Here is a 16,385-nt window from a genome sequence, read left to right as displayed (position 1 = left end):
ATATTTTTGGCTTTGGTATTTATATAAAATTTCTTGGGGTTCAAATCAAAACTCTATACTTAATAAAAAATACCAGTTGGGTTCAACAATGTGCTTTGTTTTGTGTGTGTGTGTGTGTGTGTGTGTGTGTGTGTGTGTGTGTGTGTGTGTGTGTGTGTGTGTGTGTGTGTGTGTGTGTGTGGGTGTGTAGGTGGGTGTGTGTGTGTATCTTGGCTTAGTTTTAAGTGTATCCAAAAAAATAACAAGAGGGGCATATTTTTAACAAATTTATGGACAACAATCTGACAGAAGTGCCTTTTGTAAGTGTGGACAAATCAATCTGAGGGGGCTCATCATTTCACAGGAACTTCCCGAGGGCATTTTTACAAAAATCTTGGATTAGACGGAGTACCACACTTGAGCAAAAAGCTCATATGGGCATGTTGAGCAAGTTTTAAGTGTAGCCAAATCTGCCTGAGGGGGGGGTTCATCATTTATCGCGCCAATAGTATATACTTTTATACTACTACCCAGCTTATAATTTTCCATCGATGATTTTCTAAATGCCTGAAGTATATCAGCTAAGAGAGTCACATCAAGTTTTAAATATGCCTTATGATAATCACCAAATGTCTGGCATTTTAAATTGTTCCACATCAACTGGGCATGGTGATAATCATCAGTAATTCCAGATGCCCTGAGTTTGCTGTAGAATGCTTCTTTTGGTGGCAGAGCACACTCATCAAATTTAGAAAAATCTGTAACATAGTTATATGGATATACACCCTTCCGCCTAATTAATTTCAGGTCCTGATTTGGAAACAAAGCACATGTGATTTTGAATTGATCATCAGATAATTGACTGGCCAGTGTAGCCAAGCTAGCGGACAGAATTCTGTAGGAATCAAGAAATCTTAAGTGAATGGGAGCACCATTAACTTTAATTATCTTGCTAATAGCAATATATTTCTCATTATTTTCTGCTAAAATATTTAAATTCTGCTTGTCAAACCCCTCGTACCTGATCAGATGATGAAAATCATAATTAGATGCACCATGGCAAAATATTGGGACAAATTTTGGTCTCTGGATCTTAATATTACAGCTATTACACAGGGCCATTTTCAATTTACCATCTGTATGACAATGGTGATGCACCTTGATATTTGTATCTGAAAATTCAGAATCACATACCGGGCATTTTTCTGCATTGTTGAAATCTTCAATCTGATCCTCTGTTAAAGGCATCATGGGTTTTGATTTTAATAAGACATTAGATGCTATGTCATGGCACTCATTTTCTATTCTATGTGCAAATTCTTTCATGGCATCTGGTCCCATGTATAAATATTCTTCACTAACAACACCATCCTGTACAACAACGTAATAAAAACTAGAAGGCTCATGTAACTGGTATGATGTAATTGAAGATTCATCAGGATCTGGGCTGCATAATGCAAGGGGTTTGAGGTTTGATTCAAAATCACAGACTATATATGCTGGGTGTTCCAACAAGGCTTCAAATTTTTTGAATTTGGCATTTTCACTTGGACTAGGCATCACCATATGAACAGGTTTATGGTTGCCACAGTAAATCAAACAAACCTATAATTCAATTTATACAAATCTGCTATATTTTTGTGTTTTTTAAAAAATATGGGGAGCACTGCAACAACATACCCTTACTCCTCAGCCACTCTCACAATACTAGCTGATATGTAATGCAAAATCTCTTTATATAGCCTAAGCACGGACCGCATTGAAAACATCTGAAACAATAAGCCAATCAGAATATACCACATATTTTTAACAAGCTTATGGACAACAACAACATGTAGCTTTTGTAAGTGTAGGCAAATCAATCTGAGGGGGGTCATACTTTCACGGGAAATTCCCGAGGGCATTTTTACAAAAATCTTGGGTTAGACAGAGTACCACACTTGAGCAATAAGCTCATATGCACATCTTGAGCTAGTTTTAAGTGTAGCCAAATCTGCCTGAAGGGGGCTCATACTTTCTCGGGTTTATAATATATACTTTTACACTACTCGAAGGTCTCTAAAGTAAATATTTCAGCAGTAACGGGCATTGGAGCATCATTTAAAAAAAAATAAAAAAAAAGGAAATAAGCTGCACAGATCGACTGAAAATCTAAGTTTTGAGTGACGATTTATTAGTGGCCGGACAAAGTTTCCTGTATGCGGTCCGAGAGTTTCGTGGGTTAAAAAAGGACTTTTAAGTCAACTGTTTCGGAAAAACACTCAAACACTAACTACCACAAAGGGGAAGCCATGAAGGCCGAAAATTTTATGAACGTCGAGAAGAGAAAGCAAGAAGATGTTGCATATGTAGAAATTTTAACGGAAAAAGCAAGCTGGACTATGACTCCAAAACCAGGGTCTCTGGCATATACCGTGCCATTCTTTGTTCTACTAAGTGAGCTACCGAGTCACCCTTGGCTTCGCTAGATCTTTTGCTGTCGCTGTAGAGCAATGGCACGGTATGCCTGGTGGAGTCAGCATTTTCCGCTAAAATTTCTGGATGGCACATCTCTTGTGTATGCGCAACCGTAAGATGTTGCCAGTTTAATTAACAAGCACAGAAAAAGGCGATAGAATAAAACTAAGGGACATTCCCACCGGTTGACAAGATATTTTTCTTCTGTGGTCAACACGAGATGTTGTTTGAAGGTGACAATGAGATTGACCCACCACGTTTCACACCGAAGCTACAAGCTATACGTGTCGCTTGAGGATTTCACAAATCGAACACAGGCTTGTGCAGCCTGTCGTGCTGCTACGGTATGAAAAGTTTCTGTTGATTGGGTCACTCATTGCAAACGACGTGTGTGTGCCTTCAGACTGAATTCTTCCTAAATCTTGAAGATCGAAGTCACAAGGATGGAAAATTAGGATTTTTGTCAAGGTTACGTTTCGAAGGCAGGCGACAACACCATAAAGGATCATATTCAAACCTGGAAGACACATTCGAATGGGCCCCTGTGGCTGAGTGGTTAGCACATCGCGCTGCGACGCCAAGGGTCCCGGGTTCGAATCCCGCTCGGGCATGGTTGTTTGTGAATGTCCATTCATCAATTTCATCACTCATCCCCATCTTCGCAAATTAACCAAGAGGCACAAAACGCGAAGTAAAATAAAATAAATCAAATCAAAATATTCGAATGGATTGTCCATTGCATAACAGCTTCGTGAAACGAACACATACATATACTGAGACCTTTTCGGCTAAAACACAACGTTCGTACATTGCAACAGAGGAGTCGAGTGATAAAAAATGTCCCGATATCACGTTCTAAAAAAAAACAAAAAACAGCACGTTAAACAGTGGCAGATTTAGGAGACAGTTGCTCTCCGCACTATGGCTTTTTAATGCTAACCTTTGTCTACCAAGAGAAAGTAAAATTTTCTTGCCCCCCCCCCCCCCCCCGTTTTAGAACTGAATCGCCACCATCGATCTTAAACCTTGCGATGTTCTATCTATACCCCTGTAAAAAAATATATGTTTAGCCCCCCCCCGAAAAGAATTTCTGGATACGTGCCTGCTCTGCTCAATCTGCTGCTATGCGCGATATTGCTCCAGAGATAAACGGGACAGAGTATAGATATCAACCTTTCTTCTACGTTACACTGTGGATCGTATTTTGCAGACTGATGGCCGTGTGCACGAACGAAGATCAAATTTTAATCTCGGATCGGGAAAGGATCACTGGAAAATTCCATTGCACGAAGACGGTTCAACACTTGATCGCGATCTAGGAACATCAAAACGAGTTCATCTTCTGAACGGCCATTCGCCACCGTTTTGGTGGCCGATCCTGGTTCACGATACTGACGCTTCGACTGCAGGCAGTTGTTTTTGAATATAAAAAGAGCGGAAAGTTATATCGAGGGTGTGCAAACACTAGAGATGTTGGATGTACAATGCTGATAATTCGAGAGTTGTGTAAAGTAAACTAAAAACTGCCAAAATAATAATAATAATTTGTGGTTCTGTGGTGCAAAGTCGAAATGTTTCTAAATACTGTACTTTCTATCCCAGAACACAAAACATGTGCAAGTGCAAGGTAAATTAGAACAGAGCAATGTTACGATATTGCTACATGCTGTTGCTACACGACATGACAATATAAATATATAAGAATTAAGAAATGAAAAATTCAAATACTTACCACAATACAGTAATAATAATAATAAAATATCTTTATTGAGCGGGCGAGTTTCAGCGTACGCTGTTCTCTCGCGAATGCATTTCGTAAGGCATTGAAGTCCCGTAGAAGAAGGTTCCATGCTTTCTCCTTATTCTTTTGTCTTATGCCGTCAGTTCTTTTTTAAGATTATTATTTCTTTACACCCTACTACATCCTTGTACTCGTCGACATGGTTGATCAGTACATTTCTCAAATTCAGATAAGTTTGCGGCCCGAATTACTTTCTTCTCCTACACGTTGATACTTTAACACATCACACTATTCGGTGGGGTTCTTGATTGTCATTTGTTTTAGCCAACCAATCAGGTATATCCTTACAAATTAATCTCGGATCATTTGAACGGAATCTCTTGAACGTCGTTTTTCGTTGGTGCAATGCAAATCTTTAAACCACGTTCATTTAGAGTGGATCAAAATTGATCCCGCTCATCTGAACTTCGAAATAATCGGCGTTGGTGCACTCGGCCATGACGAGGCTCCCCGTGAGCCTTGTTCTGTGATCTGCCCATGTGTGTTTGTGACTGTCCTTTCATCTATCTCATCTTAGCACAATTGATTTTCATCTTCGCGATTAGCCAAATGTGGAAGCAACTGCCCCCAACGTCTTCCTAATCATCGTCATGCAAATTGATCCGGATGTGGTGCCAAGTAGAAGCTAACTAATTTATGAAATGTCCATATACAATTTGTGTACTGGCAACATTGGCTCGTTGCTAGGTAGCGAGATGATCAAACAGCGGTAAATGTGGCTGATTTTGTTGAGGATGATGTTCATTATCTTGTTGGGGTAAATACTGAGAGGTAAACTTCTTAAAGTTAAAATGGAATTGGGGTACTATTATCGTATGGGTGAAACACCTACGAATCATATATTTCGGACTTCTTTACATTGCTAACGTGTTGCGGAACATTTCTTAAGGCGAAATAATGCATTTCTAACTAAGATAATGTTTATTTTCTCTATTTACGAGTACTTACTGTTACTTGTTGTTTCGAATCTGTAACACATTATGGCCGTCATAGCATACAGGTTTAGGGGGCGTTCTGAGAGTGTTTTGTCGATTTATGCAGTGGTGCAACCTCGTTCACCGGAAAATATCTACTTTCGTGCCCCTATTTGAAATTATGCTAGTACGTCGCATTTACGTGTAGAACTTGTAAAATAACCTTGCGATTTACCACGTTCATTGTCCGTACACAGCAATTCGGAACCATCTTTATTTCGCAATTCGGAACCATCTTTCTTTCGCAATTCGTTAATTTTCTTCCTTTACGCACAACACTCTTGCAACCTTGAATATTGACGTCAGACGAGGAATGCCTACTTGGTTAGGTTAGGCCTGTTAGGTTAGGTTCCATTAGCATAAATACAAAGAAAAAATAATATTTTCGCTAAGAGACGCGTTACATTTGTATTGCCTAACATGAAAAAGGTTTCTCCTGTGACGTCAGAACACAATGTTGCTAGAGTGTTGTGCGATAAGTGACACCCATTCGGGTCGGAACCATCTTTCTTTCGAAATTTGTTAATGCTCTTGCTTTACGCACAACCATCTTGCAACCTTGAATATTGACGTCAGACGAGGAATGCCTACGTGGTTAGGTTAGGCCTGTTGGGTTAGATTCCATTAGCATAGATACAAAGAAAAATTATTATTTTCTTTCGAAATTTGTTAATGCTCTTCCTTTACGCACAACACTCTTGCAACCTTGAATATTGACGTCAGACGAGGAATGTCTACGTGATTAGGTTAGGCCTGTTGGGTTAGGTTCCATTAGCATAGATACAAGAAAAAATATTATTTTCGCTAAGAGACGCGTTAGCTTGTATTGCCTAACATGAAAAAGATCTTTCGGTAACATTATAGTATAGGGGTGACGGATTTCTTCAAATTTACAGGAGAAAGTACTTACGGAAATAATTTACTGTAGCGTTGTGGAAGTTCGTGCATGTAGTTTTGATCCATTTTAATGCGAAGATATGTTGTTTTCTGCTGCCGGGGAACACGAAGTACATCTGCAAAATTTTGAGGGTATTGGTTATAATAACCCCAACATCCTACACGGTTACATAAGAGTTACATAAAATGTCCTGTTGTAAGAGAATCAACATTGTTCAGTATTTAATTTGCCTGTGCTTGTTTTAGAATAATCTTCCATTTTGTTTGTTTCAATATCTCTTCCAGATTATCATGGAATTGCCAACACGTGAATGGTCTTTTGTTGATGCTCATTGTAAATTTGGACCCTTGGAACGACCTGCCCTCATTGCAGTTATAGAAGATGCTTTGGATCAGGTCACCATAATGGGTAATGTACTTCCTGTACCAGAGACTGAGTTAAAAACTGATAAAACAGCAGAAGAAAGGTACCATTGCAGAATATATGAATTTTATTTTGTATTGTAGTGATATGGCTAAACAAACCTCTGGAATCAAAGTTTTGATCCACAGTTATGCCTATAGACATGACATTACAAATAGGCACCACATAAACTTTCAGCATGAATATTGGAAAAAAAAATGTGGTACCAGTTAGATATGCCGGAAACACATTTAACTCATTTATTTCCAAATACAATTCATTTCTACTTACCTCATATGCATAGCTGAACATTTTTCAACTTTGGATCACTTTTTTTCCCATGAAAAAAGCGTTATTTTTAACATTATAATTATTTATTGGTCGTTGCTAATTCGGCGGGCAAATCTTGACTCATGTCGTCTATCGTCAGCTGATGTGCAGTGTTTCCAAACTTATGAACCGATAAATGCCACACAAACTATTCACAAAAGGTTTTTAAGCTAAAATTGATCCACAAACCATTCACGGAAGGTTAGGTTAGGCAAACAGAAAATTGAATTGGTACGAAAAACCGCTCACGTCATCTTGTAAAACTACCGCGTGGTTGTTACACTAACACTTATTAACCGAAAAATGATTGTTTTTAATCCACAAACCATTCACGGAAGGTTAGGTTAGGCAAACAGAAAATTAAATTGGAAAAAAAATCCCGCTCCCACGTCATCTTGTAAAACTACCGCGTGGTTGCTACACTGACAGGGGGTTTGATTTGATTAATTTGATTCACGTAGTCGACTGTAATGGTGGCGCGAGCTATCGTGCAACGGAGATACATGAATGTCGAAAAATACCTTATTTACAGGCCGAATAACTTGCACAATTCGAAAAAAACACTTTCCCCAACTTCAGAAAGTCCACAAGAACTAAATTCCATAAGTACTTTCTCGTCTTTTCTCCTGTAAATTTCAAGAAATGTGTTTCCGGTTTATCTAATCGTTACCAAAAATGTAGTTTTTCATAAACAGTGGCTCTATTCGTAATGCTGTATTTCAACGCATCCTGTTTTTTTTGTTTTGTTTTGTTTTTCAGTCCAAAAATTGGTTTGTAACTTTTTATCACACAATTGCCACATCAGCGTGTTAGATAACAAAACCAATGATAGCGGCGTAGACTCTTCGGACACAGAAAATTAAATTTTGTTAATCCAAACTTTGCAACATTCTTTCAGACAGGGAAAAAATTTGCTAAACTGTCACAAAGAAATTATGTTGTGTTGTTTTGCACTATATTAAATTTTAACGTATATCCAAGAATATTCTCTGCATCCCAAGAAAGCATCCCACCAAAGACTGCTGGCATAATTTTTTTTAAACCTTTTCATAATGGTCGCACACTACTTTTTTGAAAAAAAAAATATTAAAATTACGATTATGCAGTGAAATACAGTAATTCACTGATATAATTTGCATTGTTATTGCATGTAAATAATGGAATGCAAGTCAAGTCAGTATCTTGGCAGGTTGTTATCTATGTCCTTGTAATAGGCAAATTTTACCCCCAATAATTAACACTCTGTACCAACTGATGCTATATTTCTACTGAAAAAAAGTGCATGTTCGTACTGATGTTAATTATTTAGTATTATATAACATTAATTGTGCATTGAAATACCATATCCATAGTTTTAATTACTGAAACAGATCTTTGTGCAGAATTTCTGGCAACACCTGCTTTTTATAGTGAATGGTGAACCAAACACTTTCTGTTGAAATTTAATTACTGATACTAGCCATTTTTCTTCTCTTATACTGGCATTTCTATCGAGTCTGAATGTAATGTAATGTTTCATAAGCAAATCGTTTAATATTTTAAGGCAAAATGGTAAGTGGATATAGCATAGGAGTTGCTCTGCATCTCTAAGATAAAATCATCAATTTTGAAAAGTGGTAACAAATGCACAAGCATTTACATGCATATTTCTGAACTGGAACACATCTGATGTGTGAGTAGCAGCTCCCCACAACGAGTAATATATTTATTGATATCACAAGATGAATGCCTTTCAAATACTTAAAGTTTGTGTACTTACTATAGGTGTCCTAGTTCCTTTAGACAGATAGTATATTTAATCACATGCAAAATTACCTACGGAATTCTTCTGGGGGTACATGATGAATCTGATTTTTCTTAGATTCAACCTATTTCCATGACAACATAGCAATTGTTAACAGGTTTTGTTGTCTTAAATAAAATATTAATGAATCAAGTTGTATCATTCCATTTTCTTTGCAAACACATATATTTATCACCTTCAGCAATGACTGTGAAAGATGCCAAAATCAATGTGAATAATATATTTATTGGCAAGTAATGCAGAATTGCTATTGTTCACACCGAAGTGACAAGTGAAGTGTGTCACATGTCATTTAAATATTTCACAAATTAAATGCAGGTTTGTTTGGCCTCATGCAACTACATTGGGAAACATTTGCTGTTGATTGGTTCATGCCCAAGTGACATATTCCGAGCAATGACCTCCATGGTAGAGTGGTTATCACAGCATTCTAAGATGCCAAAGGTCCCAGGTTTGAATCCCAGCCTGGAGATGTATGTTCTGTTAAATGTTGTGAATGCATTTAATTTGCATATTTCACCCACAACAATTATATTAGCATCTGTACCCTATATGCTTCACAGACAAATGAAGTCAAACTTCGCTACATTTTTAAAGCGTCAAACATATTTTCATTAATTTTTCATGTTCAGGTTATCAGCATTATTTTCAAGTCTTTTTACTTTGTTAGCAGACACCACAAAGTACTTCGTAATCCTATGAAATCAGTTCATTATGAATATTTTAATTCAATCTCATGTCTAGACTCTTACATTTTATGTCTGAAATGTCACATTCGTAACGCATTAGCTAAAATTGGCAGAAAAGCAACATTAAATTTAAAAAAATCAAACCAAACCAAGTGACATAAATATCACTTTCATGTGAAATCTTCCCAACTGCGGAACCCCAGTTTTATCATTTTACATCTTCCAGCTTCAGGAGCGGCACACCAGCTTCCGAGGAAAATCAGTTAGCACAGCACTCTGGGGGTCTTGGGTTTGATTCCTGGCCGGACATGGTTGTTTGTGAGTGCCCCTTCATCAATTTCATCATATCATCACTCATCCTCATCTTTTGATTAGCCCAGGTGGCAGAAATGTGAAGTAAAATAAACCAAAGCAATCAGTCAATCAATTCAGGAGCAGCTTAAAGTAAAATTCTCACCTGCGCCTGGTAGGTTTTGGTGCTCCCTACTTCCCATTTTCTTCCAATTGAAACATGACCATGTTATTATATATTTAAGGTTTTAATAGGGAAAAATAATAGACTTATTTTTTAAATATAAGGTATGCCCAAATGAAAAGGAGACTACTGTTATATGTAAAGAGTATTATATTACAGAATATTTTTATTAAATAATATGTGAATTACAATTAATGTATAACATGATACCTACACATAATTACCAATGATATTGATGCACTGATCCTAGCGCGTAGGAAGAGAGTGGATGGCTTCAGTGTAGAAACTCCTTGGTTGCTTACGGATCCAGTTTTCCATCAACGGTGTTCTGCCTTCCTTGTCACAGGTGAACCGTTGACATTTCAGTGATTGTTTTAAGGGCCGAAGATATGGGAGTCACATGGGGAAATATCGGGGCTGTATGGAGGATGTGTGAAGAATTTTCATTGAAATGTTCTCAGCAGGTCGAGGGTCTTCTTGGCCACATGTGGCCTAGCGTTGTCCTGGAACAGCACTATCCCCTTCGAGAGCTTACCTCTGCGCTTGTTTTTGCGCCTGTTTAAACCTCAGCAACGTGTTGCAGTACCGCCAGCCGATGAGTAGAGGTCCTTCATCCTGCAATAAATTTGTGAAGCATGCTCGCCTTCTGCGCGAAGAAATTGGATTACAGCTCTCTGCGCTGATCTGGAGGAATCCATAATGCACCCGTCCACGCAAAACCACTCTCGCCAACTGAGGAAACAGCTGGCGAAGCAATTTGCTACACCTGCAAACTGGGACAAACACCGTGCTATCTATCGGCAAACATGTTTACCTTCTTCGATTAGATACAACGCCGCTACAGCAAAGGTCTCCTTTTCATTTGGGCATACCTTATAACATAGTGGCATCAAAATAACAGTAATTTCTTAGCTTAAACTGCTACATGATTTTTGCAATATACTTATGATATGGAGCAGTAACTTCAATTTATTCTTGTCTACACAAATCCAACTCTTTTTAAAACAAATAGCCATGCTTATGTATTCAGAAATTAAAGTTTTGGTGGTACTCAAGGGGACGACTCAGTTTGGAGCCTCCGAAGACTGTGCTCCAGGCAGTTGCTCGGCGCTTAAGCTGCCCCTGTCCAGATTTATAAATTTTGCTTTTCTGGTAAACAAAAAGCTATAAGATTTTCAGAAATTATACATTCTCTTGCATTTGTTCCATGAATATCAATCTTTTCATCTTATGTCCCCAATGAGAAACTTATGTTTTAACTTGTCAATGTAAAAGGCATTAAAGATTGGCATGAGTTAACAGTTTTAATGCATGTCATGTATTAATGCCTAACTGGAAGTCAAGTTGTGCTAAAATGTTCATTTTATTTGTTTCCAGTTCAACATCTGTGTTATTTCATACAGATGGCGAAGGCACTGACATTGTTTCATGTTCTTTTGAAATGGATAAACTACAGAAAGACCGGTAAGTTCTACTTGAAAAACTTGTCTGTTAATTATTATAATCAAACTACCTATTCATCATCTACCCTCTCATCACAAGCACCACAGAATTGCAGAAAAGCGATGTAAAATCAAAATTATAATATCAATAACCTCATTCAATTGTCAACCTGTCAATTGGTTATGAGAGTAGAGCCCGGGACTTTATGTCCTATAAAACTATAAAACATGTATGTAATTATGTCATAAAAAAATTAAAAATATGTCACAAAAATGAAAAATTATCACAAAAATTGAAAAATATGTCAAAAAATGCAGAAATATTTCCAGGAAAGCCAAAAATATACACAACAGTACTTTCGAATTTATGATTGTATGAGAAGTCAGTATCTTCCAAGGAAGATCGACTAGGGTGGGGGTGGGGTATTAAATGAAGTAGGAATCCCTTTAACCGAAGAATGTAATGGGAAAATACTGAAAATATCGTGAGGTTTACTGCAATTATCCTAAGTTTCATTTACAATTATGTCAGATTTACACCTTTGTGGAAACTGTGTAATGGAGCCTTCTCGCATCACTACTTATGCAGACTTGTTTTCGTTCGCCTGCTCCAGAGATAATTTGAACAGAGTATACACATTGGTACGTGCGAGGCTCAAATGACAAGTGATCTTGAAACTTCTGTACTCGATTGTCGATAGAATAGAGGGCTGTAGTATACACCAAATGTTATTTTTCCTTTTGACATTGTTGTCAGAAGTGAGAGAAAAAAATAGGTAAAGAAATTAGAACAATTTAAACTTCTTTATGGTGATTCTGGTGCCCTCACAACAATGACAGAGAACATTTTTACTCAATAATGTTCGCACAGATATCAATTGTCGGCTTGATAAAAAAAGGGGGGTATTATTGTTTTGTACTAGTTGGTAAGAAGAGACAGAATCTGTTTTTTGAGTTCTTTGTCCGTAATTTCCTTATCCTGCCATCGATAATATAAACTATCCGTGGCTCTAAAGGTACAAAGAATAAATTATAAAATAACCGATTATACAGGGTGATTCTTTATGTAGTTTACAACTTCAATAAATTATAATTATTTATCGGAACCCCATACAGACGTGGTTTATATGTCATTATGCAGCAAAACACTTCACGTTTTGACTCTCGTAGTGTGTAGTTGCGGAGTTGATCACATGCGGCGCCACCGGTCTATCCCAGACAAGTGGATAGGTCATGGTGGACCAATTGCCTGGCCGCCACGGTCTCCAGATTACACTCCACTCGACTTTTTTTGTGGGGGTTTGTGAAAGATAGGGTGTACACCCCTCCCCTACCTCATAATCTTCATGAACTTCAAGATCGCATCACAAGAGCCATTGCTAATGTTACCCCTGAAATGTTGGTTAATGTTTGGCAGGAAATTGACATTCGTTGGGATGTGTCCAGATGACCAACGGTGCACACATTGAACAATAACAGATTTATAATAAAAAAACTTGAAATGTTTTGCTGCATAATGACATATAAACCAAGTCTGTATGTGGTTCCAATAAATAATTATAAATTATTGAAATTGTAAACTACATAAAGAATCACCCTGTATGCGAGGCAATTACAAAATTATACAGAAATATGTCTTATTACGAGAAAATTGAAGAAATATGTTGTAAAAATGCTGCATTGGTAAAATATGCCCTATCAAGTTCATCTATTTCGGCTGATTTTAATCAGATACGTAAAGATCTCACTCCCAGTATTCGATCCAATGTCAAATAAAAAATATATTATAACATAAAGTCCCAAAAATATGGTATAACATGAAGTCCCAGGCCCTAGTTATGAGTAAGCCTTTGTATGGCTTGCTAGTAATTGGACTCCTACGTCACTTTATATGCTGTATTTATTCTTGTAGAAATTTTAAAGCATTATATATTTGTTTATACTGTTTGCTTCTTTATATAATAATGAAGTCACAGGGAAAACTGGTACTATAACTCTGATCAAGTTTGTGTTTTTTTTAAAAAAAGAAACAAATAATACAGTTTTTAAAAAATTTAAACCTGTTTTAAATGTTATAGACATTTCTTTACAGAAGAACAAATAAAACATTCAAAACATAATGCCAGGAAGACTTATTTCCTAATAATAATGGTTGATAAGGAATATCTGAATCAACTGTTGTTTCTAGTTATAAAGTAAACACTTGGCTACTTCTTAAAATACCTATTTATGTTACTTGTAAATCTCGCAAGTGGCCTGTTCAAGAAGGTTCCACAGTTGCCAGACCCCATTCTATCCCCGTTGTAGCAACTCTGTTTTCTGAAATATCACATTTTATTGTGAATGTAACAATATACATTCACATTAACAATGTATGTTAAGTGCGGGACAAAACTGATTCATCCATATGCTATTCAATTATAAAAGTGTTTTAAACTCTTGTAAAAAAACATAGGTATGTGTTTTAAACATGCCAACCCTGGATCAAACCTGTGTTTGAACATTTTTCATGGAATGGTAACTGTAAAAAGTTACTTTTGAACTGTGTAACTGTAACTCGGTTATTTTTTGAGCTAATAAGTAACACAAACATTTATTTTTAACAATAATTTTGTTGTATATTTCACTATATTTAGGGTTACCAGATCGCTATGAGGGAAATGTAGGACATAATGTCCAAAAATGTAAGACTTTAAGTCAAAATGTAGGACACACAACATTCACAATAAATAATACACATTCCCAGAACATATTAAAAAGTAATTTAAGTTTCCAGTTTTCAAAAAAAAAAAAAAATTCTTAATGATCTTAAATGCAAATTTCCAAACTTGCAATCAATACTACATAATACACTTCTTACTACTTGATTTAACTGACACTTTTCAAACGAGCCGATTTTTACGAAATTTAGTCAAAATATATTTATTAGTTATGATAGACTGAACAGTCAAACTCTTTGAAATTATGCTGAACCCCAGTACTTTTTACAGACTTTTTGAAAATATTATTTCTCTCATGACTCCTTTGTGCTGATGGTAATGGTAATGAAAGTACTCCCTCATTATGAGGAGAAATTTCAAACGAATATTCAGCAATTACCATAACTTGAAATGGTCCCATAAATTTCTTCTAGGGTATCTTTTAGTTCAATAACTTCGTTCTCTATAACCCCTGCTTCACAATCAAAGCAATGAATAGAAATGGGAAACACCTTGTTCCATCAGCAATAAACCCCAAGGCAAGAAATTCCACTCACGCACTGAACAGTGACATCATCAGAATATGGCCCAGTGTTCTAGCAGAAACCTTTATTTTCTTTTTGGATAATGATTGAATCAAAATAAATTTCACTATTGAGTTTGGGAGTGCAGTCAATAGACCTGTAACTCTTTGTTCAACTGAAACACGCATTTTCCTAATTAATATTATGTAACGCCCAAAATGTAGGACATTTGTGATATTTTTCAAATTCCTCCCGGACGTCGGGCATAAGGCTAAAATGTAGGACATGTCCGAAAAAACCCGGACGTCTGGTAACCGTAACTACATTGAACACAATTATAGTTCACGAAAATGATTCTTTATCTTCATGTCTACATTTGTTACAAGCAAATGCTTAGCATGACATAATTTTTCAAGCATGAGGGTTTACTTCGAATTTTTTTCTCTATATTTCCATATCTAATATACTATAATTTAACGAAAACTAGGGTTAATTTTAAACAAAATACCACCAGTGCGCACTTCACACACATGAAATAAGTTCTAAAAGTTGTTCTGGAATAATGTAACTGTAAAAACAACTTAATTAATATTTGAAGCAAGCTAGTTTATATCCCACATTACTTTTAGGTTGTCATTATGTTTTTAGTCAACATAATTTCAATTATTACGCATTCTAAATAATAGTTAGGGCTGAGCCAATACTGATTCTGATGTATTGGTATCGAGAAGTATTGTTTGGGTTTTATTTAACAATACTGGTTGTTACTTCTCCAGCATTCTGGTATTTTGCAGAGTCTGGAAAAATGCTGCATGGCACTTTTGCAGGACCTAATTATCCTGGAAGTAATGCAAAATTTGAAGTTTCCGTTAATTTCGCCCCAATATTGAGAGAGAAACTGTATTTTGTGATTCATAACAGGTAGGGATGGGCAGAAATGAAAATTTAGCCGATGTAAAATTTACCCTACTGATAACTAGACCCCAGATTTTTATGTAATACGAGGGCAATTCGGAAAAAAACCTCCGTTTGGTTATCAATGACATACATTCGTAGATACAGAACTTGTATTATATACATTTGAAACTTAGAACATGACATTACTTTTCAACATAATCACCATTCAAATTGAGGCACTTGTCGTAACGTTTTACAAGGTTTGAAATTCCTTCTGCAAAAAAATCTGCTGCCTGGGAATGAAGCCACCTGCTAACAGCATTGTGAAGCACATTGTCATTGTCGAAGCGGTGCGATGCAAGCCACTGTTTCATGTGCCTGAAGAGGTGGTAGTCGCTCAGTGCCAAATCTGGGCTATAGGGAGGATGACCAAAAACATCCCAGTGGAACTGCTCCAAAAGTTCTTGAGTACGTCCAGCAGTGTGCGGGCGAGCGTTATCGTGAACCAACACCACACCGGAAGTCAGCATGCCCCGACGCTTGTTCTGGATGGCTCGTCTGAGTTGTCGTAATGTTTCACAGTAGACTTCTGAAGTGATGGTCGATCCACGCTCCATGAACTTCACTAACAGTACACCTTTCACATCCCAGAAGACTGTTGCCATAACCTTTCTGGCAGACAATGTTCGCCGAGCCTTTTTGGGTTTCTTTGGTGAGTGCGTATGTCCCCACTCCATTGATTGCTGTTTGGTTTCAGAGTTCACGTACGACACCCAGGTCTCATCGCCAGTCACAATTGTGTTAAGGAATTGTTCTCCTTCTTCGGCATAACGCGACAGAAAGTCCAAAGCAGAGCCCATTCTGGTTTTTTTGTGCTCCTCCGAAAGGAGTTTTGGAACCCAACGAGCACAGAACTTGTGGTACCCCAACTTTTCTGTCACCACCTCGTACAAAACAGTCCGAGAAAGTTGGGGAAAGCGCAGAGAAAGTTCCGATATCATGAACCGACGGGTT

The 16,385-nt window shown here is 37.0% G+C and overlaps 1 protein-coding gene across 1 annotated transcript in view; it reads left to right on the top strand.

The window, feature by feature from the left end:
* Positions 1-4,974: 4,974 nt before the first annotated feature.
* Positions 4,975-16,385, top strand: part of LOC145994392 (dynein regulatory complex protein 9-like) — a 37,359-nt gene continuing 25,948 nt past the window's right edge. Inside the window, exons 1-3 of the mRNA XM_083130510.1 lie at positions 4,975-4,994; positions 6,394-6,575; positions 11,187-11,273. Of these exons, the coding sequence (XP_082986636.1) occupies positions 6,400-6,575; positions 11,187-11,273 (263 nt within the window). The 5' untranslated portion in view covers positions 4,975-4,994; positions 6,394-6,399. The remainder of the gene's footprint in view (positions 4,995-6,393; positions 6,576-11,186; positions 11,274-16,385) is intronic.

Source organism: Lepisma saccharinum, chromosome 10 (assembly GCF_977018435.1).
Source record: "Lepisma saccharinum chromosome 10, izLepSacc3.1, whole genome shotgun sequence".
Lineage (NCBI taxonomy): Eukaryota > Metazoa > Arthropoda > Insecta > Zygentoma > Lepismatidae > Lepisma > Lepisma saccharinum.
Note: the sequence above shows the minus strand (reverse complement) of the source record. Positions and strands in the feature narration are given on the sequence as shown.